This window comes from Elgaria multicarinata, chromosome 4 (genome assembly GCF_023053635.1).
Source record: "Elgaria multicarinata webbii isolate HBS135686 ecotype San Diego chromosome 4, rElgMul1.1.pri, whole genome shotgun sequence".
Taxonomy (NCBI): Eukaryota; Metazoa; Chordata; class Lepidosauria; order Squamata; family Anguidae; genus Elgaria; species Elgaria multicarinata.
In genome coordinates, this window is record NC_086174.1 from 29,299,715 (window position 1) to 29,322,543 (window position 22,829).

Here is a 22,829-nt window from a genome sequence, read left to right on the forward strand (position 1 = left end):
GTGTAAAACAGGGTTGGGCAAAAGGTAGATCTGGATCTACTGGTAAATCTCTGGGAGATTTGCAGTAGATCACCAAAGATTTTTGATTCCCAATCATTTTAACAATAACAGCAACAAAATGACTCCCCTGCTGCCCTAAATTATACTGCTGAAATGAACGCTTAGGTAGCCAGGAGTGGATTACTGTGTGAAAGGTCTGTGAGTTCCATTAAACAAATTCCTAAGCTCATAGTTCTTGGAAGTGTGTGTCTTTTGTACCAGGTGGATCTCAGGGTTCTAAAGAAGAAACAAAAGGTAAAATGATCAGTAAGCTGCAGCACCTTCAGAAGGTAGGAGCAGAATGGCTAAAATATTTGGGCCTTTTTTATTCAGATAAAAAAGATCGCTACAGAGGGAAATGATAGATAAGTTTTATAAAATAGATAGTTTTATAAAATCCCTAATTTTGGGAACACCTAAGTCAGCCCCTTTTGGAAAAAAATAGTTCTGAGTACTCTACAGCTTCGTGATTGGGCCACTGACGAAGACAAAAGTCGAAATGCGTATAGCCAGAGTCAAATGAGCACTGTTTTTAGTTTATTACTTTATTTGTAAATGTGTAAGAGTGCTCTTTGGAAGTATTAATTATTTAACTTCATTTGTATTAAATTTTAATTTATAATCATATCCTTAACTTCTTTTCTTTTAGTTTTAATGATAAAATTATACATGGAATCAAGACCCCAGATAGCAAAAGGATTTCCCCCTCTCTTTTAATATGAGAAACTAATGCCACTGATTGACAGAAGATTCAGGAAACAAAGTATTTCTTCACCCAATACATAATTAAATTCATGGAATTTGCTTCTGCTAAGGTGGGGGCAACCTTGGAGGATTTTAAAAGGAGATTAGACCAATGAATGGAGGAGAGATCTACCAAGAGCCACGATGGCTAAATGGAACCTCCAAGCAATGAAGCAGCATCCCAGTGAACTCCAGATCCTGGGGAGCAACGGGGGGTGGGGGTGGAATTCTATTGCTTTCAAAGCCCTCCTTGTTAGCTTCTCAAAAGCATCTCACTGGCCACTCCGGAGTGCAGGTTGCTGGACTAGATGGACCTTTGGCCTGATCCAGTAAGGATTTTTGTATGCCCTTACCTGTAGCATTGACAATCACATCCAGCAATGGTCTCAGGGATGAAGGGGCACTGTGCGGCAGAAGATATGTAAAGAAAAACCTACAAAGAAGTAGAACGTGTTAGGTTTATGAGAACTTGCTAACCGCTAAACAACATAAATGAATAATAAAATTACGGTAATTTACAGGTCTCTGAGCAATGCAGGAAATAGAATCATATTCTATAATTAAATATATAGCTCCAGTTATATTCACACAGCTGCTTAGTGCAGCTTAGACAGAGAGCTGCTTTGCACAAGGCCACCTTGTAACTACCTGTAAACGTTTTATTAATGTGGAGATTTGCTATTAAAAAAAAAAAACCCTGGTGGATTTGGCCTGTTTGCAAAGCTGTCTGTCTCTGCTTGGACAAGGTTGTGTTTTTTTTTAAGGCTATAAATTCAAACCTTCTTTCACACTTCCAATCTGAAAAACAAGCACACCAATTTTTATCCATTTATTTATTTATTTATTTCACTTATATAGCGCTCCCATAGCCAGGGCTCTCTGAGCGGTTTACAGAAATTCTAAAATTAAGATTAAAACGAGTATACAAAATTTATGTCGAGCCATGAACATTTTTAGCGCTTCAGAATAAAAAGATGAAGGCAGGGTGCTCTGCACTTCAGAGAGAGAGAGGCAGAGTAACCCACATTTTGCAGTTTTTAAAAAATGGAATTCTGCAACCTGCGTAAATTATGTAAGCTCAACAATTTGCATGATCTACTTTGCAAAAATGACTATCCACATTAAGGCAACAACTAATTCATACTAACTTTAAAATCACTCCACTGGCTACCAATTAGTTTCTAGGTAAAGTATAAAGTCTTAGTTATTACCTTTAAATCCCTACATGGTTTGGGTCCAGGCTACCTGCGGGATCGCCTTCTCCCATACAATCCGCCCCACACACTCAGGTCCTCTGGGAAGAATTTACTCCAGTCAGCACAACTAGGCTGGCAACTGTTACCCAGAGGACCTTTTCTTCTGCCACCTCCAGACTGCGGAATGGCCTTTCAGAGGAGATTCATCGCCTTAACACTCTTTCCGAGTTTAGGACAGCCATAAAGACTAGTCTCTTCCGGCAGGCCTACCCAGATGAATTTTAAGATGTCCGGTTGTTATTTTAATATTGTATCAGTTTTATATGCTTTTTAATCAGTTTTATGCATTTTATGATATTTTTGTATTTAATGTTGTTCCCTGCCTCGATCCAGAGGGAGAGGTGGGTAAGAAATAAATATGATGATGATGATGATGATGATGATGATGATGATGATGATGTCAGAAAGTAGTATGCAAACTTTTGAGTTCCTGAATTTTCTTTCAGCCTTGATGTTACTCAAACTAGGTATGGGGGGAGGAGGGGGAGGCAGAGGGAAAATATGCCAAGTGTGATGTTACAGCCCCAAAGCCTAGAGTTTGTAAAAAGTCTCAAAACGGACTGCATCATTTCTCTAGGTAATTGCTTCCACTGTCATATTTCTCTTACCACAAGAAGCTTCTCCTAACATTCTCCTAATGTTTAATTGAAATCTACCCACCTTTAACTTAAGCTAATTTAGAGAGCAATCCTATGGCCCCTAGAATGCAGCTGAGGGGCCATTAGATGCTGCGCGTCCCATCCTCTGAGGCCAGAGACAGAGCTCCAACCTCGGAGGAGGAGATGTGATTGTAGAGATCAGAGCCCTCCATCCTACGGGCGTCTATCCTGTAGAATTGCACTCTAAACCAGTGGTTTCCAAAGTGGGCGGTACTGCCCCCTTGGGGGCGGTGGGATTGCATAGGGGGGCGTTAAGAGGCAAGGAGGTGGCAGGGGGGCGCTAAGAGGCAAAGAGGCGGCAGGGGGGCACTCGAGGTGGTCTTTTCCGAGAAGCGCCTCTCCAGAAGGTCTTAAAACCCAGGGACATTTTTATGGGCGAAGGTAGTTTGGTCCCAAGCCATATAGGGGAAGAATCTACACATGTATTAATACTGTTTAAGAAGAGTCCTTTTAACGGTGAATTGAAATGTTTCAAAAGCACCAAAATGCTAATGAAGAGCTTGGTGTGCCCCGCCATGCCAGCTTCAAAACAGAGGCGTTTGCTCTCTTTTTCCTCCCTCCCTCAGCAAGCCTGTGGCGGGTGCTTTGGATTTTGAATAAATATTCAATTAATTGTTACTGTTTTGAATTTTATTGTTATTATCTTCCTTAGTGGGTTGTTGAAAACCGTTATTCTGAATAATGATTTTTAAAGGGTAGGTTAGGGGCCACTGGGCATGAGTTTGTGGAACCAAGGGGGCGGTGACCTGAAGAAGTTTGGCAACCACTGCTCTAAACCTAATTTTCTAGTCTACTTGAAGGATGGCCTTCTCCTACATGAATTTACCTCAAAATGAAGATCATCCCTGGTAGCCAGTCTCTGAGTTCCCCAACTTATGGGGGTGGGAAGAGGTGACTGGGGAAAGGGCCTTGTCTGCTGTGGTCCCCAAGCAGTGAAATACTTCTCCCAGGAAACTTTGCCTGGCTCCAATCCTGTTGTCCTTCCAGCACCAGGTGAAGCCCTTTGTATTCACCTGGGCCTTTTCTTATCACTTTTCAGATTTATTTTAATCTTGAATCGTATTATTGTTATATTTGAGCATGTGCCAATGGTGCTGTTACTAAAACTATTCCCGTTAGGGTATTTAGAATGTTTTTATTAGAAGCCACTCTAAAAATTTTCGGATTAATAATAACTGTAAGATATAATCAATCAATGAAATCAATCATCTCCAAGAATGGCATGGCCTATTCAATCTAAAAGACAGAGACATTATTTTAAGCATGGTATAGGTTGTTTGATAGTGCCACCACTGCCTTCAAAATGTAGGCATATTTTTTTCTTGTTGGGGGAAACCTTGAGGGGAAAAAACAGCTTTGCAAGTTGTTGAACCAAAAGAAAAGCCAGACGCAGGGAGCACCTATTGCCAGGCTAAGGCAGTTCTTTCTCCCTCATTAAATACCTAAAACTGGTTTGTAGCTGATTTTAATTTTTTTTTAAAAAAAAAAACTTTTTAAAGTGAAGGATGCACAGTATATGCATATGCATATGCGCCTCTTTAAAACAAATGTTTTAAAAACTTGGACAGCATTATCTAGTGCACAAATCGAGAAGCAAGAAAATGACACATCATTGATTCAGCTTGCTGGTGTGCATGCTCACACTACAGATAAATCACCACATGGCAACTGCTCTTAAAATGCTAATCCTGGCATAGAGCCCTGGAGTTGAAAGGGACCTCAGAAGTTATCTAGTCCAACCCTCTGCTCAATGCAGGATTTGCATTGTAGGATTCAACTACACCATCCCTGACAGGTCAGCTTATACCATTAGGAAGTTTCATCAAAATACCTAAATTGATCTTTTCCATTTTCAATGTATATCCACAATTATTGTGATCAGGGCAACTCATTTCCATCTGCTTCAATACCTGTATGCATTGTAAAGATTCCTCTTCTCATTCATACTTTGGCATTTGCCCTCAACAGAACAAGGTAGAGTGAAGTTTCTTGCAGGGAACTCCATGAAACAGTCCCTGCTGCTGGTGCAGGAACTCTCCTCAATGGTGGCGTCGTCCAGATCTGTCACTTTGAGCTCTCCGTCCACAATCACAAACTGCCGAGGTCGGAAATCCAAGAGAGTCACGGAGCCAAGAGGAGAGTGGGCCAGGTAATGCAGAAGCCGAACTAAGCTTAGGCAGATCTGAAATAACAAACGCCAAATTGTCACGCATGGCTTTCCAAACTGGGCAATCCTAATAGTGTCTGTTTATTGTTACAGAGCATGGAAAATGACAACAGACTTTCAGCCTTCTTCATCATTAAAAACAGACTCAAGGGCTCAGAGTGCCGAGTGTTGCGGGCAATTTTCCCCTGGTCTTTGGCACACGAATTTGGCTCTCAGAGGTCCCAGGAGGGAAATGAAGGCTAACACTACGGATGAACGCTCAAATCTCTTTATAAGCAGACTTGATGCAATGTGCCAATGCAAGGCCCATTTCAAAGCCTGCCTCTGTATCGGCTTTGTGGATGTCCCAGGTCAAAGAGCAGCCCCGTAACTTTACAACCTAACCCTTTGCAGGTTTAGTCAGAAGCAATTCCAGCTGATTTCAAGGAGACATCACGCTACATCAGACGCACAAACAAATCCATGTCGTGGATCTGTTTCAGTGTGGCCCCACAGTTACAAAGTGGTTATGTGAGAGTCAAAGTTCTAGAATAGCTTTATGACAGGCCTTCTCTGATGCGGCACCCACCATCTAGAAAAACCTCCCTCATGTGGTCCAGGAGGTGGAAAATGTAATCTCCTTTAAAAGCCTCCTGAAAACACATCTTTTCACACAGGCTTTCCCTGGGCTGTAACTGCTGCTGGGTTTCTTTTGTCTTTATGTGGTATTTTTAAACCTTTAAAGCTTTATATCATGTTTCGATTTGTTGTATTTTATTATTTTAATTGTGAACCGTCCAGAGAGCCTCGACTATTGGGCAGAATAAATAAATAAATAAATAAATACACTCCTCTTGTACGCAACTAGGCTTGGGGGCAGCATGCAGCATCTTCAGGCTGCTCCTGGTGCCTCAGGACCCCAGGTGGGCTCTCTGCTTTACTGACATTTTCCATGGACCTCGGAGCCAACATTTCCTACAATATTCCAAGGCCTGTGGCAAATTATAGTTTGCCAGGTTGGGGAAGGCTGCTCTACGCGTATTCTGAACATGCAGGATTCTAACTTTCTAACTGCACTTACGCGAAATCTGTCCTCCCAGGAAGTTTGCAAAAGCTGTATCATCTCCAGCGGTGAACCTAGTTCTGTGATAGCAGTCAGTGTGTCGGAAATGTCATTGCTGTCTTGGTAACAATATCCATGGAGCTGCAAAGGCAGACAAGGGAAAGGAGACATTTGAATACATTCCTTGCATGCATGCATGCCCCCCCCCGTCCCCCACCCACTATGAGTGCCCTGACCTCACCCCTCTAATGTGTATGGGAGATGCAGAGGCAGTCAAAAGGTAGTACTGCTGTGTCAGTACTCTACCAATTTAGGCAGAGCGAGGAGGAGTGCCTCTTTAAATGCAACATCACCCTCAAAATCTCCCTGCATGTAGAAAACTAGCACACATCAGGAAGAATGGGATAAGAACTAGTTTAAAACCTGAAACATTTATATGCAGGGAGGTTTTTACGAGGAGTGGAGCATAATCACCACCATTATATAGGCTGCACTCACGTCAGGGTCTTTTTACACCTGGGGCAGCCCTTTGTGCACATTGGGATGGTATCTGCTGGGGGGAGGAGACATAGACCTGCCAATGGTGGACCCCCCCTTCCAAATACCAGCTTCAGAGGTGGGATTCTCAAATACCGCTTGACCTGCAAGACATTCCATGAGGGACATACAGAGTTCCTTGTCAGAAACTTGATGTGGCAAGTGTTCTCTGGATACAAAACTACAGCAACTGGCAACTGATTGAATGGAATTCACTACCACAAGACGTAGTGACAGCCACCAATTTGGATGGCTTTAAAGGGGGGTTGGATAAATTCCTGGAGGAGATGGCTATCAATGGTTACTGGTCTGGAAGGCTATGTGCTACCTCCAGTATCCAAGGCAGTAAGCCTGTGTGCACCAGTTGCTGGGGAACATGGGTGGGAGGGTGCAGCTGCATCATGTTCTGCTTTGTTGGTCCCTGATCGAAAGCTTGTTGGCCACTGTGTGAACAGAGTGCTGGACTAGATGGACCCTCGGTCTGATCCAGCATGACTCTTCTTATGTTCTTATGGCTTTTTAAAGGCAAATGCTGCGCCTCCCAGTCCTGATTAGGACCCTGGTGTGGGGGCAGTAGAGGATTAATCCTTTGCCCCCTACTGAGGTCTCAATTTGTATCAAGGCCCCCACACCTACTATTTGTATGGGGAGTGTGTGGGAGCTTTTTTTTCCTAGGCAAATATCCCCACACTGAACTCTAGATTACTCCAGCATGACTGTTAATTTTGTGAAAAGCATCGTGCCTAGTTTGTTTGACCCTCAGTAGGGTTGCTGGAGAACTTTTAAAAGCTGGAGAACTTTTAAATCTCTCAATGCAGGAGGAGATCATGGCAGCAGTGACTTCTCCTGCCTGTTCTCTCCCCCACCCGCTGCTTGCTGTGTGGCATACCTAGAATCCTGATCAATGATGCAAGCTGGGGACAAGATGGATGGCCGGTCTGGGGAGAAAATGGGCAGAAGAAGCTGCGGCTTCCTTTTCTGCCACATCAGGCGATTTAAAGGTCTATAAATGCTCCCCAGCTTTGAATCTTGCAACCCTATTCCAGAGATCTGTCATGGCCTGGGAAACGGAACGTAAAAAGTATATTTCAAAAATGTATGGTTGAATGAAGTAATTACTCCTTTCTTGAAATAAGTGCCTTTGCACATCAAAATACTACTTTAAAAAAAAGGGGGGGAAAAGAACATCAGACAACTGGGAATGTGAAACAAAACCAGCAATAGACACTTTGGCATCAAATATGTACTTGTGGCAGTTCTTTACACCTTTCATTCCTGGGACAGAGAACTGGGAAATTGAAGTGTGTGTGTGTGTGGGGGGGTAATTCAGACAAGTAGCAAAAAAGGGGCAGAAGTCAACACTGGTGGGAAGTAGGTAGCCTTTCAGTGAGGAGGAAAGAAAAGCATTAGCAGTGGGAACTGTGGGAAGGATTGTGTTTCAAGTCTAGGTATGGCAGGGAATGTCATGACAAAGAAAACAGTGGACCCAATTCAAGAAAACAAAAGGCTCAGATAATAATACCGTATTTCTTCGATTCTAAGACGCCATCAATTGTAAGACGCACACTAATTTCAGTACCACCAACAGAAAAAGGCTTTGATTCTAAGAAATAATAAACGCACCTGCGATTCTAAGACGCACCCCGTTTTTAGAGATGCTTATATGGAGGGAAAAGTGTGTCTTAGAATCGAAGAAATACGGTATATGGATCAGCCATTAGTCCTGCAATTCCAGCAGATTGTTATGACAGCAAATGCTACAGTGCAATGTGAACAAGCTAAATCCGAAGGAACTTCCTATAGAGTTTACATCCAGAGATGAACATATCCCACTGGTTCGAGCCATTCCATCAGGCTTCCGTAATGCCAACTGTATCTAGGTTCTCCTTTAAAACCAGGCACTCCAGCTCTCCCATTTTGGTTCAGAGGCTTCAAGCATTTGCATAGAAACACTTATTCCCAGTGTCTCTGGCGTGTGCATCTTCTGTTATGGGAATGAGGCTTCTTTGATTGGCTGTCATGTTTCACCATATGCTCATGGCCTATTTCCTCTTTATTTCAGCACTAGTCAAACAGTTCCTATTCCTTTAGATTTCTTTTGTGAGTGAGATGAGAACTACAAGCTACAGTTACAGATAACACACACACACACACACACACACACACCCCCGACACACACAAAGCAAAGGTCAGACTGGATATAAAAGGTGACATTCTTCAGAACCCAAAATCTTCTTAAGCAGCCATCAATGAGTATGGATATCCAAAAAGAATCCCCCTTGGCCTAGCGTAATTTCCAAGACTGGATTTGTAGAAAAATGCATGCCAAGATCAGGTCTTAGCAAAACTGTTCTTTCTCATTGCTCAGAAATGAGAGGGAGGAGAACGAAATGTTCCAGAAAGAAAAATAGTATACCAGTTCCTGCATAAAATGATGAGGCAAGTCCCACATAAATCACATTAATGTATTTTTGCTAAAAGCCAAACCAGGATTGCATAGGAGATCTATTGCTCTATTAACTGATGCTGCCCACTCTCCCTTGGTGGCCCTTATGGCTGGAATTCCCCCTACTAGGTGCCACATCTATCTCTTCTCCAAACCCTAGCTTAAAACCTACTACTACATCTATGAAGCCTTTGGCTTAACCCTTAGTTTTCTTCCATAACTGAAATATAACACAAGCATAACCACATTTGCTCTCATTCGTTCCTTTTTTACATTTTGCATGGCAGACGTGCAAGCTGCTTCCATTTTGTAAGCATGACATGAGAATCCGGACCAATGGGTTGTTTGGGGCTAACAAATAACAAACCATGTGAACTACTGGATTATTTAGCCCCTAAACGATCCATCAGTCGAGGTTCACACATCATGCTCACAACCTCCGATCAGACTGGTCAAAGGTTGTTTACAGTTACGGAGTGGTTCGCAGGTGGCATACATCCCTGCAAATCATGGATTTTTCTGCTGTGACGTACAAACCAGGTCTTGGTCTCGGTCTCTCTCTCTCTCTCTCTCTCTCACACACACATACAGAGAGAGACTGTTCCCTCATAACAACAACCAACAATATGGATTGTTCCTTACTCAGAGTTTACCCATGATTTGTCTGCCAGACAATCGTGAAAAGTGAGTTATTTCCCCCCTCCCATTCCTGGGTTATTTGATTCCCTTCTCCTTCGTCAGCTCCCTCCCTGTATCTGTGGTGCTAAGTACTTACTGGGATGTAGAGTGCCCATTTTTTTAACCACTTTTGCCTGCTGTCTATAAAACAACCTTTTAACAACCATTGCAGAGACAACCATGCAGAGGAGGAAGGGCTTGCCAATTTGGTTCAGCATTCCATCCCTGGAGCTGACGCAGGAGGCATGTCTACACCAGCCCTGTATCCCAGGATCATTCCTGTGCATCCAAATGCCACCCAGGGGGTCCTGGGAGCAGGCAGGGATGATCCCTCCATTTTCCTGGGATAACGCTTAGGTGTAGAAAGGGCCAGGGTCATCACACCCTTCATGTTTCTCGTGCAGCACATCTGGGGTTTGCTGAAATTAAACACAGCCCTCTATATTGGTCCAGCAGCATCTGTGAGTCGGCCCAATAACCTTCGCTGTAGGCTATGCTGTGCTACCCCCAAAACACAAAATACGGCCTACAGTTAGCAGCCATGAAACTTACTATTTGCCGTTCACTTGAGGCACACTTCACCACATCCTCCGTCCTGCTACCTAGACAGTTATACCACTGATGTTGCAGTGCCATCTTAGCTGTTTGTTCTTATAGCAGCTCCTCCAGCATGACCGGAGGGCAAGTAGAGAAGAGGGAAGGAAACCATCAGCTAGAATATTCCTGTCTTTATTATATGCAGCCCATAGAATGCAAAGAGCAAGGTCTGGGAAAACAGGGCCCAGGAGATGCCAATGAAAAATTTATTATCCCACATCACATTTTCCAGCACTGTGCCACGCTGGCTGGCTTTAAGACACCTAAGTTATAAAATATACAAGGATGCTATTTAGCGAGGGTGGGGAGGTTGCAGCTGGGGCTGCCTCAGGCATCTGATTTTGAGTGGCAAGAAAGGACAACAAATTTGTTACTTTTTAATTTATTATCACCATATTATTATAAATGACAGAGAGAGGCACTTGTAGGATTTTCTGCCTCAGGTGGTAAAGTGACTTGGTCAAATGTGGGTACTGTGAACCTCAACTTGGAGTGGGGGGGTGGCATTTCCTATTCTACCTCAGGGAGCACAATGTCTTAAACTGGTTCTGGAAGGAGGGAGCAATTGCTCAGCTCCCATATTTCAGATTTCTTTCTATCTATCCTGCTTTTCTATGACAGAATCAAACTGAAATGAAAATGAAATGAAATCTTAACAACAGAACAAATAATGGTAGAAGCAGCACCATAGAACATCGTCTTACAAATTAGATCAACATCAGCAAACTAAACGCATACCGAACATACCACATGTGATTATTCTACAGAAGCCTTTCTCTCTCTTGGAATTATGAAGTATTTAAAAAACAATCGCACAGCAAATGTGCTTGACGCATTCCCTTTGGCAATATCATCTTAAACAACAGGGATTTCCCCCAATAGAACTTCAAATGGCATCCCTGAAAAGATGTTATGTTATCACATATTCATTCTCTAGCTATATCTACAATACAAACATGTATCAATTTGATACCATTTTAATTTGGCATCCACCAAAGAATCCTGGGAATGGTAGTTTAGTCAGAGGGTGAGGAATTCTGAGTTAGGCTCTCTGCACGAACCATCCATTTTCAGCATTCCCAAGTGCGGCTGGGTGTTGTAAGGAAAAGAAATGTCTATTAAACCAATTTAAGCCTGCTCTTTAGATAGACACACCCTTTACATCTTAGGCCTTTCTGGGCATAAAACGGTCTTCCATTATAAGCTTCAGTAAGTTTGGGTACTGAAATTAATAGTGGCTGGTCCCACAACCGGCCTTTGTGGGGAGGATTCTGAAGGAAAATAGATGGGTTGCAAATCATCTGCTCCCATAAAGAAGCAGCAATTAAGAACTTTGGGAGTGATTTACATGAAACACATAACAGATTCGACAAATTAGCCTAGATTATTCTTAGGAAGTGCAGCTCTGAAAGTGACTAAGGCAGGTGGGGTCTTTTACCCAACACCATTATGTATATTTTGTTTCATGAGAAATTGGTGGGAGGGGGGAATCCCTTCCCCGATAAATAACAGTGACACCAGTCAAATCCTCCCCGGCCACCCCATTGTTTTCGCCATCCAGAAACGGCGCTCGGCCACTTCAGAACAGAGACGTACAGCTCGTCTAATAATGACATGGATAGTTATGGCTGGTTTACAATTGTATCAGCTCCAGGCTTCCAGCAGCAGCAGAGTTCTTGCTAACAGATCCTTTCTTCACTCTTAAAAGCTCAGGATAACATCTGGGCCTTTGGGGAAGCATTCTTGCAATAAAGAAGCACTTTGTGTAATTCATCTTTCCTCGCCAAGCCGCATCTGTCTGCTCCTTCAGCCCACCTCCTGTCTCCCCCACTCCCCCCCCCCCGCCCCATTCCCTTGGGCTGTGGAGGACGGAACAGCAGATGGCCACCTTCAGTGAATCGCCAGAAGGTGGCACTGCATTGACCTCTCCACCCTCCATCAAGAACCAGTTTGGGCTATATATACACATCATCTTAAATATCTGTAGCAAGACAACCAGGCCCCTAGCCAGAAAAGTAGTGGTGGGGGCCATCCTAAGCCAATGCAAAACAGCAAAAACATATGTACACGTTGTTCAGTGGGGTTACTTTACAGTTGGGTAATCACATTATTCTCTGTTTTTAGCATCTTTGTTTCCTGATTTTGCTCCAAGTAGAGCACATGGCATTTCCCCATTTTATCCTCCATCCAACCCTGTGAGATCAGGTTGAGAGATAATGATTTCCACAAGGCCACACAAAGAGATTCATGGCGGAGCAAGGATTTGAATTGAGATGTCCCCATTTGAGGACACACAGTCTGTGATGTCACACAGCTATTACAAAAATAAAAGAAGTAATTCTAGGCTACACAAATGTCTTTGCACTTGCTCAGCGAAAGAAGGGAAAGCACCAGATGCAGGATTAAAAGGGAGGAGGCCCCAAAGGCAGCATGGACGTCAATTTATTGCCCAACATGTTACGCGTTAAGACCCTTCCTTGGGGCGACTTTGATTCATTACTTCCAAGGAAAATCAAAACAGCCTCAGTCGTGTATCCCTCCTCCCCCTCCCCCCCCCACTACTACTAAATTTGGTGATCAAGAAGACAAGACAGGTCTATATTCTCAGAAGGAAGTGGGATAGAAACGTGCCTTTTCTTTTCTTTTTTAAAAAATTAGTGTCGCATTTATATCCCATTTTTCTTCCAAAGAGGTGTACACAGCTAAAGGTGATGTACATTTAAAAAAATAGATTTCCTACGAAGAGGTCCAGATCTCAAGGTAACATACATGGTTCTCCCCATCCTCCCCATTTTATCCCCACAACATGTACGTTAGGCTGAGAAATGTTAACTGTCGAAGGTCATCCAGTAAACTTCATGGCTGAGTGGGGATTTGAATCTGGGTCTCGGTGGTCCTAATCCAACACTCTAGCCATTACACCCCCCTCAGAATTTCTGACCATGTGGAAGCCAATGCACACTCAGCTGTAATCTACTGCAGGGGAGACCTAGTCCTCCTCCTTCACCACACTTTTAAACCTACACAGGATGTCAAACCTATTAAGAATTTTTCAGGACATTCAACATGGCAGACATATTGGTTTAAGACACCTTGTCCCTAATATAAGGAATCCTGCCAATAGTAGCTCAGGGACTGAGAAGGGGTGGGTGTTCTCACATAGGTGCAGAGAGAGAGAAATTATAAACAATGAGTCAAATGGCAATAAAATGTAAAAAAGATTAACATTTCCATTAACGTCTATATGTATGCAAATGAAGCACAGCAAACATTCACAGCAGCAGTTCGAATAATTGGTGATAACACAATCATCCTAGCACTGCTAAGTTAATTAACACTGTAGTGGGACAGGAAATAATAGCCTAGTCACACCCAAGCTGATAGTATCAAAATTCTTGAAAAGTTCCAATTAGCAGTTTGATGGAGTCTCCTTTGCTGAAGCACTGCAACTTTCAGGTGGGAAGTGAATTTTCCTGGGAGGCTGAAATGCTCTACCAATGATTTGGTAATGTAGCCATTTTCGATGTCAAAACTGTCTCCATCAGATATTCCTGCAAACTATGATTCCCATGAACTAGGAAGTCGAGGAAGGAAATCATAGAATCATAAAAGAGTAGAGTTGGAAGGGGCCTACAAGGCCATCCAGTCCAACCCCCTGATCATTGCAGGAATCTACATTAAAGCATCCCTGACAGATGGTTGTCCAGCTGCCTCTTGAATACCTCTAGTGTGGGAGAGGCCACGACCTCCCTAGGTAGTTGGTTCCATTGTCGTACTGCTCTAACAGTCAGGAAGTTTTTCCTATTGTTCAGCCAGAATGTGGCTTCCTGTAACTTGAGCCCATTATTCCATATCCTGCACTCTGGGAGGATCGAGAAAAGATCCTTGTCCTTACTCTGTACAGCACCATGTACATTAATGGTGCTATATAAATAAATAAATAAATAAATAAATAAATAATAACCTTTCAAGTTTTTGAAGAGTGCTATCATGTCTCCCCTCAATCTCCTCTTCTCCAGGCTAAATCAGCACATGTGAAGCATAAACAGAAATGAACTTGCATTTTACCAAACCATGTCCAAGTGCCTTTCTTGAGATACTAAAGGGAGTACATTTAATAAATTTGTTTATTAAATTTTAATTAATTTAAATATATATATAATTCAACAAAAACTACCACTCATTGTTAGAAGCAAATTCAATCTTTTATATTATCTCTTCCATTCCCTATTACAAAAACAAGCTAGAACTGAAATAAGTTCAAGACATGTCTTGAACTCACAGGCCTGTTGATTACCATCCCAATTAATCAACTAAAGAACTAGTTGATTTATGTATGGATTAAGCCGATTAAAGCTTGCAGCCCTAATTTGTATAAACATAATGCATTTGTACATGTCTTAATTTGTCCAAACGTACCTCAGCCCTGTTAGTTCAATAAAATACCTGATCCTCTGTGTGTTTAATCAGAAGCAAGTCTCTCTCAAGTCTGGATAGGACTAATGCCTTACAGCCAAACTACATGTACCATTAAAGCCATAGCTAGCAACTATGTATTTCCCCCCTTTTTTTCCTACGGTTGCGGGGAGGTCTGGTTTTTATTGGAACTGCCCTGCACAGGGAGGGGAGGTTTAATACTTTCCCCCCCAGCCCCAATTTTACTAGTAATCCTCCCTCCCCCACATGCCTATAGGTCTTGGGGGGGGGAAGTCCCTATTAGTGCCAATAAGGACTTCTATTATAAGCCCCATAGTCATGCATGGAAGCAGATTATCAGTAACACTGGGCCTAGGAGGGAAATATTTAAGCACTGCCTCCTTGCATAGGGTGTCCCCCCCACCCTACAACTGTGAGAGAGAAAAAGTGAAAAGATATGCAACTGCAAGCTATGTCATTAAACTAACATGTAGTTGGCTGTTATTGTCTCTCAGAACAAATACAATTTTCTATAACAAGAGCAGATAAGATAATACAAAACCAGCCATTCCAGTAAATTTCCAGTTCACTACATCCATTCTTTTAAGTCTGGAGTATTCCCAGTGACTTAATGACTACACTTTCAATAAGAGCTCAAATTCTGATCCACAGTTTTTAATGAAAGATTAAACACAGTTTTTAAAATACATGCCAAATTCTAGTTTGACATATTTATAACATTGTCCCAATTAGGCTAACAGGCTTGGCATAAAATCATGAATATATCCATATAAAGCTACGAACTGTGCTATAAACATTCATAAATAAATCCTTTGTCATTGTAGTAGGATTTTTAAACACTGCTTTAAACCAGTGTTTATCAAATAACCAATAAAAGCTAGAAACTATACAATTGTTCTGGGGGGAAATAAAGATAGTGGCTTGCTCTCAGACATACCATCTTATATTAGTTTACCAGAGACTTCTCTGCATACGACTTGCAAACTCATACTTTAAATTAGAATGTTGTTTTAAAAATAGATACCATTTCTTAGAATCTGAATCCTAAATATGTTTGCTCAGAAGTAAAGCCACTGAGTTCAGCTTACTTCCTAGCAAACATGTTTAGCCTTAGGCTATTATGCTGCAATCTTATTTATGTTACCTCAGAAGTAAATCCAAGTTGAATAGAACTCTCATGTTAGTGTGCATAGGACGGTAGCTGTAGGAGATTTATTTTATTCATTCTTTCATTCAGTTTATTAGTCCCTACAACAATTGTTCTCTGGTTAACAAACAGGCTAGAATAAAAATTGTCCAAAACCACTGGCAGAGTTAAAAAAACAAATAAAAACAGAGTAGGGACTAAAAAACATAACAAGCATTAAACAATGCAGAGATCTAAAAAAAATTCTGTGGCGTTAAAACCAGCTTAACACACACCACGGCAATAAAACTATACAAAGGTTAAAAGACCCGTGAGAGCTCTTTCCTAGCCCTGAAAAATGACATTAAAGTAGGCATCTCTATGGATGGCATTCTCTTTATTTATAAATAAATAAATGAAAAGATTCTGTAATTGGGGGGAGTTGCAACTGAGAAGGCCCTTTCTCTTGTGGCTACTCACTACTTCAGCATATAAGGCACTAGGCGTAGGACCTCTGTTGATCTCAGGTAGGAACAGGAAAAGACACTCCTTCAGATATTGTGGTGAAGGACTTTACGAGTTAAAACCAGCACTTTGAATTGGGACTGAATATGAACAGGAAGACAGTGAGGAGGATACAATCCTGGCGTAATATGATCATAGCATCCTGTTCCAGTCAGTCCTAAATCTCCCGATGACCATACTCAGTGGTTTTATGTAGATGTTATATTATCTCCTATGCTATTTAAGATAGAAACCTGAAGGACCCATAAATATATATGCCACAGCGCTGAGCAGAAATCCCCCAGTACCACTTTCTGGAAGCAGTCATCCAGGTGTGATCAGAATCACTAAACTCAGACCACCTTTCTAAGGAATAATAAGGTCAATGATATCAAAGGCCATTGAGAACTCCTGGAGAGCCTACAGGGTCACACACACCCTGTTCGCTCTCCCCGCATAGGTCATCCTACAGGGTACCCAAGGCAGTTTCATTGCAAGACCCAGGCCTATGCCCCAACTGAAATATAACCAGAAAATCAGTTTCATCTAAGAGTGCCTGAAACTGATTAGTCACCTCATGCTCGAGCATCTTACCTGTCTCTATGAAAATGACATTATTTCTCCTTTGGCTATATATATTCTATATTGATACATTTTGTGCCCCAGTAACATGGAAGGGAGAAGAAGGAAGGAAATATTATATCTAGTTTGCCTATACTAGATATAGTATAGAGCCAGTGAGATGTAGTGGCTAAGGTGTTGGACTGGGAGTCGGGAGATCTGGGTTCTAGTTCCCACTTGGCCATGGAAACCCAATGGGTGACTTTGGGCCAGTCACAGACTCTCAGCCCAACCTACCTCACAGGGTTGTTGTTGTTGTGAGGATAACATGGAGGGGAGGAGGTTTATGTATGCCGCCTTGGGTTCCTTGGAGGAAAAAAGACAGGATATAAATGTAATTAATTAATAATAATAATAATAATAATAATAATAATGTACTGTTAACTTGAGCTACAGTGTAGCTACTCAACAGGCTAATCCTAACCATATTTACTCAGAAATAAATTCAATAGGGCTAATTCCCAGATAAGTGTGCACAGGACTGCAGCCCCAATATCACTGATTTCAACATTCTAAAACTGGGTTTCCTAAAACTAGGTTTCTAATCCATGCCCACTACCTTTTCATTCTTTGTCAAACGTGTGAAATTAGGGCTATTACCACAGTAAAACAGTTGAGAGATAATTAGACAATGGAGTTATTACGGGCATACTTGTATGCATAAATCATACTGAATAGGATCCAGCTACTACTAAATCCTTTAAATGCTTTTGATTTCAGTTAAAACATTAAGCATGTACTTAAATCTCTCCCAATGAAATCAACTGAACTAACAGTGCAATTGTATGAATGTTTACGCAGAAATTATCCCATTGCATTTAATGGGGCTGACTCCTAGACATGTCTGCATAAGATTGCATCCTTTTAAAAGTGTCTAACTGTGGCTGGATTGGGCCCTGTGCGTTGGCTGGTAGATTAAAAACATAAGACATTTATCATTTTTATTAGCTGCTTTTTATCAAATTGTACCCAAAGGGGCTTACCATACAAAACTCCAAACCAAGAAAAAACACCTAAAAACATAAAAGATCCTGTTTCAACACCTAAAAACATAAAAGATCCTGTTTCAACAAAACTGTTTCAACAAAACGGCAGCAAAATTCCATATGAACTGCATACATCTCGACAGTGCAGAGTTGCCAAATGCAATTCCTAGGAACCAATGAGAAGAAGCCGTTTTATCAACATGCAGGGAAGGACCCTCTGATAAAATCTCGGGCTGATGAAAAGTCAGAAGGGAGACAGCTGTGCAGATCCCCACATGGAGAGAATGTCATCAGGTGAGCAGGACCATCCCAGAAACAGCACGTTTCCAAGTCCCTTGTCAGCTTCAATCGTCTCTTTCCTTCCAGTTGGCTCCAACAACATGAGAACAATCACTTAAGACAAGCTATTTATGACTGGCTGAGCCTTTGTGCCGACACACAAGGCTTATAATTATGTTTGATTACAGTAAATCAAACATTGCCATTGTCTCTTTACAATCGGAACCATTGTTTGAAATTAAGAGCTAAGCTACTGCAGTTACCAAGGAATGGATTTCTGTCTTCTTCTCCAGACTGGAGTATGGAGGGGAGGGGAGAGAATCAATCTACAAATATACCTGTTTGTCTCCATAGCTGTATGAAAACACAGGACTCTGGGTGATTTTATTTTTCCTTCCCCAAAAGGAAAGCAACCATACTGCAAAGAGGGGTAAAGAGATAGACGGACAGTCCATCCGCTACTGTGTTTGACAGATAGCAACTGCAAAGCAATTAGCGAGGCTGCTAAATCTTCAGATACAATAAATCAGTGACCCACATCCCTCCTTTCTCAAATGCCTTTCATTATTGAATCAACTTTAATGAGCGACTCTCCTCCACTCCTTCTCCTCCACTTCTCTGCATTCCAGACCAAGCTAAATTTCCATTTTGATCTGCACCTGCCCATCACAATGGCTGGCGCGCACGCACACACACACACAAAGCCCACTTGATATGGAATGGGAAGGATGTGAAATTCACAAACAACTTGCAATGCCCTGTAAGGCAAAGACACCCAGATGGTGGTCATAGTAAGGGAAAGACAGCTCCCTAGTAAGGGAAAGACAGCTCTCGACTTTTCTTAAATAGAAGCTTTCTATAATACATCAGCATGAACTGCTGTCAGCAGCTAAACTCCCCACACAGCCCGCTCCAATGTCGCTTCATCTCTTTCTGGAGATTTCTTCCGATGCGCTCAATGCTTCCATGATTTGGCACATCTGGCCTGTTCAAGACCAACACGTGGCACAAAAATTGGTGGGAGCTTTAAGAGGGCTCTTTTTAAAAAGGCCTTCTGTGTACATATTAAGGAGGAACCCTATGCCTGTTTAGGGCGGGGGGAGGAGTACAACTCCCAGCATGCTGGGAGCCATAGGCCTTTTTTCTGTCTATAAACAGGCATATGATTGCGCCTTTAGAGCGTTATCATCCAATTAAAGAAATCTAAACTGATCAATCCATTAAAATTCGGTCTATGACCTTTGCTTATAAATAAAACAGTTGTTCTGAAGAATTTGTGTATTCATTCATTCATTCTATTTATATCTTGCCAATGCTTTAAAAACACACACACCAAAAAAGCACACTATTTTTAGAACATTAACAAGCTACCATTACCTTAAAAAAAAAACAAGAGCAGACTGCCACAACATTTAGCAGGCAGTCTGCAACCCGGACTTAAAACAAATTACTTTGTACATGTTTGCAGAGTTGCAATATTCTTTAGGGGAGGCTGTCCTCCCCTAATTCTGTTGTCATTTCCAGCAAGGTAACTACCTGGATTTTTTAAAAAAATGAAAATCAGTTGCCCTGATTAATGAGGGCCACCTCTGAAATTGAGCATAAGCTTTTCATCAGTTAAGCAATCATTAACACATACTGTACACAGCACATTTTGAAAGGATGCAATTTCAAAATACAAAAACAATCCAAGCTGACGCTGACAAGAGACAGGATAAGAATAGGGAAGGGCTGAGACAGCAAAAGTACAAGGTTGTTATCTTACAGGCCACACTTCAAGCTGTCAGCTGAAAGAGATTTACAAGGAAAAATGCCCGCCTCTAGGGTCAAATCTGGGCCCAAGGGAAGACCCACTTCCACTGAAAGTAAGTCTCGTGAGCATACTCAGTTTGAAAAAGTCCAGCAGGGCAAGAGTCAATGTGTTAGATGTAGTGCTTGGAATAAAAATAATATTGTGATACTTTACAGGCAATATTTGCCTGTTAATACAAACCGCTCTTCCTAAAACTGCAATATATAGGCCTTTGCGTACATGAAGTATTTACAGAGTTGTCATACCAAGTCCCTACTAAGACCTGAAACACATGAGCATGTCCCTGGGCTCTACCATTTAAAACTGCATGCTGAGGAAGGGAGGATATGTTAGATGTTTGAATGCCCCCTCATATAAAATACTCTTTTAGGATAGTTTAGTATGCTTTTAGGATGCTTTTAATCAGTATTTTATGTATTTTATGCTTGTTGTTCCCCGCCTTGATCCAGTTGGAGAGGCGGGTAAGAGATATATTATTTTTGGGGTGCCAAGTTGGGGTGCCACAGAGCTCAGTACTTGGCCCTTTGTTGTTCTCTTTATACATGTTATCGTTACGTAATCTTCTTCATTCTCATGGCCTCCAATATCACCTGTATGCAGACGATACACAATTGTATCTCTCTTCTCACGAACTTTCTTCTGACGTTCAGGCTAGGATCTCAGCCTGTTTGTCTGATATCTCAGCCTGGATGTTTCAGCGTCGCTTAAAACTAAACATGGCGAAAACAGTTTTGCTTGTCTTCCCTCCCAAACCGTCCCCTTGCTCTTCATTCTTTGTTACTGTTAATAATGTCACACTTTATCTGGTGGAAGAAGCTCGTAGTCTTGGCTTCATATTTGATTCTTCACTTTCTTTCTCCTCACATATCGAGGCTGTAGCCAAGTCCTGCCGTTTTTTCCTATATAACATTGCTAGGATCCGTCCATTCTCATCTGAATCTTCTGCTAAGACCCTTGTCCATGCATTGGTTATCTCCCGTTTGGACTTTTGTAATCTTCTTTTAACTGGTCTTCCTTATACTCATCTCTCCTCTTTGGTCTCTCTTCACCATTCTGCAGCCAAGATTATTTTCTTGGCTCGTCGTTTTGACCATGTTTCTCCTTTGATGAAATCTCTTCATTGGCTTCCGATCCCATATAGAATTCAGTATAAGCTTCTTTTGCTGACATTCAAAGCATGTCATGGTCTTGCACCTTCTTATCTTTCCTCTCTCATTTCATTTTACCATCCCCCTCGTATCCTCCGTTCTTCAAATGTTATGTTGTTCTCCCACCCAAGAGTTTCTATCTCTCTTGCCCGGCTTCACCCATTTTCTCTGGCTGCCCCGTTTGCTTGGAATGCTCTTCCAGAGCAACTACGTACCACGAGTTCCATTGTAGATTTTAAAACGCGTTTGAAAACTCATTTGTTTTCAATAGCTTTCGGTATTTTAGCTTGATTTACTGTTCTTATTACTATGATTATTCTCTTATTTCTGTTTTGTGAACCCCTTTCCCCCTTCATATGTTTTAATGTGATTTTAGGTTGTGAGCCTCTAGGCAGGGTATCGCTGTTTTATTTGTATATTTTGTACAGCACCAAGTACATTGTTGGTGCTATATAAATTACTATTATTATTATTATTATTATTATTATTATTATAATTAGGGGAAGCACTGAAGTACTTGATTCCCAACGTTCAGTGTGAAATGGTACCACCTGGAAGCAGATATGATCCCCCATTGATGCGTCTGTTTAACATTCCCCTCTATGTGCTGAATAAAGTGGTAGATTTCTCAACTGTACCACTTCAAATTGCAGGCATGGGCTCATTTTTTAAATGTCATATCATGGAAACAACTGTGCTCTCTGCATATAGTAAGCTTGCTCATCAAGGATCATTGTAGCATGCTTTCTCTGGCTGTCAATGTGTCTCCAGAGTCTCAGACAGGGGCCTGTCCCTGCCCTGTTCCCTGAAATTATTTTTGATTGAAGGTGCCAGGGGATGAACCTAGCACCCTCTGGATGTAAAACATGGGGCTGGCCACTGAGCTATAGCCCTCACATATTTTTAAATTTTACTTTATTTATTTAAACCATTTCAACACAGAAGCCCTCCCTTTATTTCTACCTTTGCCTTTGGGCTCCATCACACCAGCGTTTTACCACACTCTCATCATGCCTGGTTTGCCATTTTGCAGTGCGGTACTCACATGACATTGTACCTGTCCTGCAGTCACCCTGCCTCTTCCCCTCCATGTTCTGTGCTTTTCTGGAGCAGGGAAAGTCTGGTTTATTTCCTCCATGTGGCATTAAAGTGTCCTTCCTCTCCCCGTGTATTGCCATTCTGGCACATTGTCCTTTGTTGGGGGCATGTGCTTTGAAGGGAGGACTTGCTGACAAAACAGGAGGGCGGGGCGGTTCTCCTCCTCTAGCATGCTGTGTTGGACGAACGGGCTTGTGCTGACTCAGTTGAATGAACTTTTGCTACACCAATCACACTCTCATTGCCCGCAGAAATGGCATCCAGCTGATGAAATGTTAAATCAGTAAAACACAAGACAACAAAGCCAGAGAGGAGGAAGGAAAAGGGGGGGGGTGGAGTGGGAGAGCAAACAAACGAAAGGAGATTTCACCTGTACAGTGGCAATACCATAACACATGTGAAAGGGACCACTAGCTTGACGCGCTAACAAAACAAAGGTGGAAATCGCGGAGGCAAACCAGGAGAAAAAAGTAGGTGTGATGAAGCCCTTTATCTTCAACATGAAATCAACAACAAGGCATGAAATCAACCAACTCAGCAATTGTGAGCCAAGATGATTTCACTGGCAGTTACAGTTTGGAGGCAATAGAGGGCCTATGCAGAGTGGACAGCCTACTGTACCACAGGGCCTTTTTGCTAGTGACACCCCAAT

The 22,829-nt window shown here is 42.0% G+C and overlaps 1 protein-coding gene and 1 long non-coding RNA gene across 2 annotated transcripts in view; both read right to left on the minus strand.

The window, feature by feature from the left end:
• LOC134397394 (uncharacterized) overlaps window positions 1–22,829 on the minus strand; it is a 1,014,583-nt gene that overhangs the window by 608,214 nt on the left and 383,540 nt on the right. The gene's annotated exons all lie outside the window — the stretch shown is intronic.
• The window catches only part of PKDCC (protein kinase domain containing, cytoplasmic), a 63,587-nt gene that overhangs the window by 29,035 nt on the left and 11,723 nt on the right, over window positions 1–22,829 (minus strand). Inside the window, exons 2-4 of the mRNA XM_063123995.1 lie at window positions 5,926–6,048; window positions 4,609–4,880; window positions 1,137–1,216 (exon numbers count right to left, since the gene is read on the minus strand). Of these exons, the coding sequence (XP_062980065.1) occupies window positions 1,137–1,216; window positions 4,609–4,880; window positions 5,926–6,048 (475 nt within the window). The remainder of the gene's footprint in view (window positions 1–1,136; window positions 1,217–4,608; window positions 4,881–5,925; window positions 6,049–22,829) is intronic.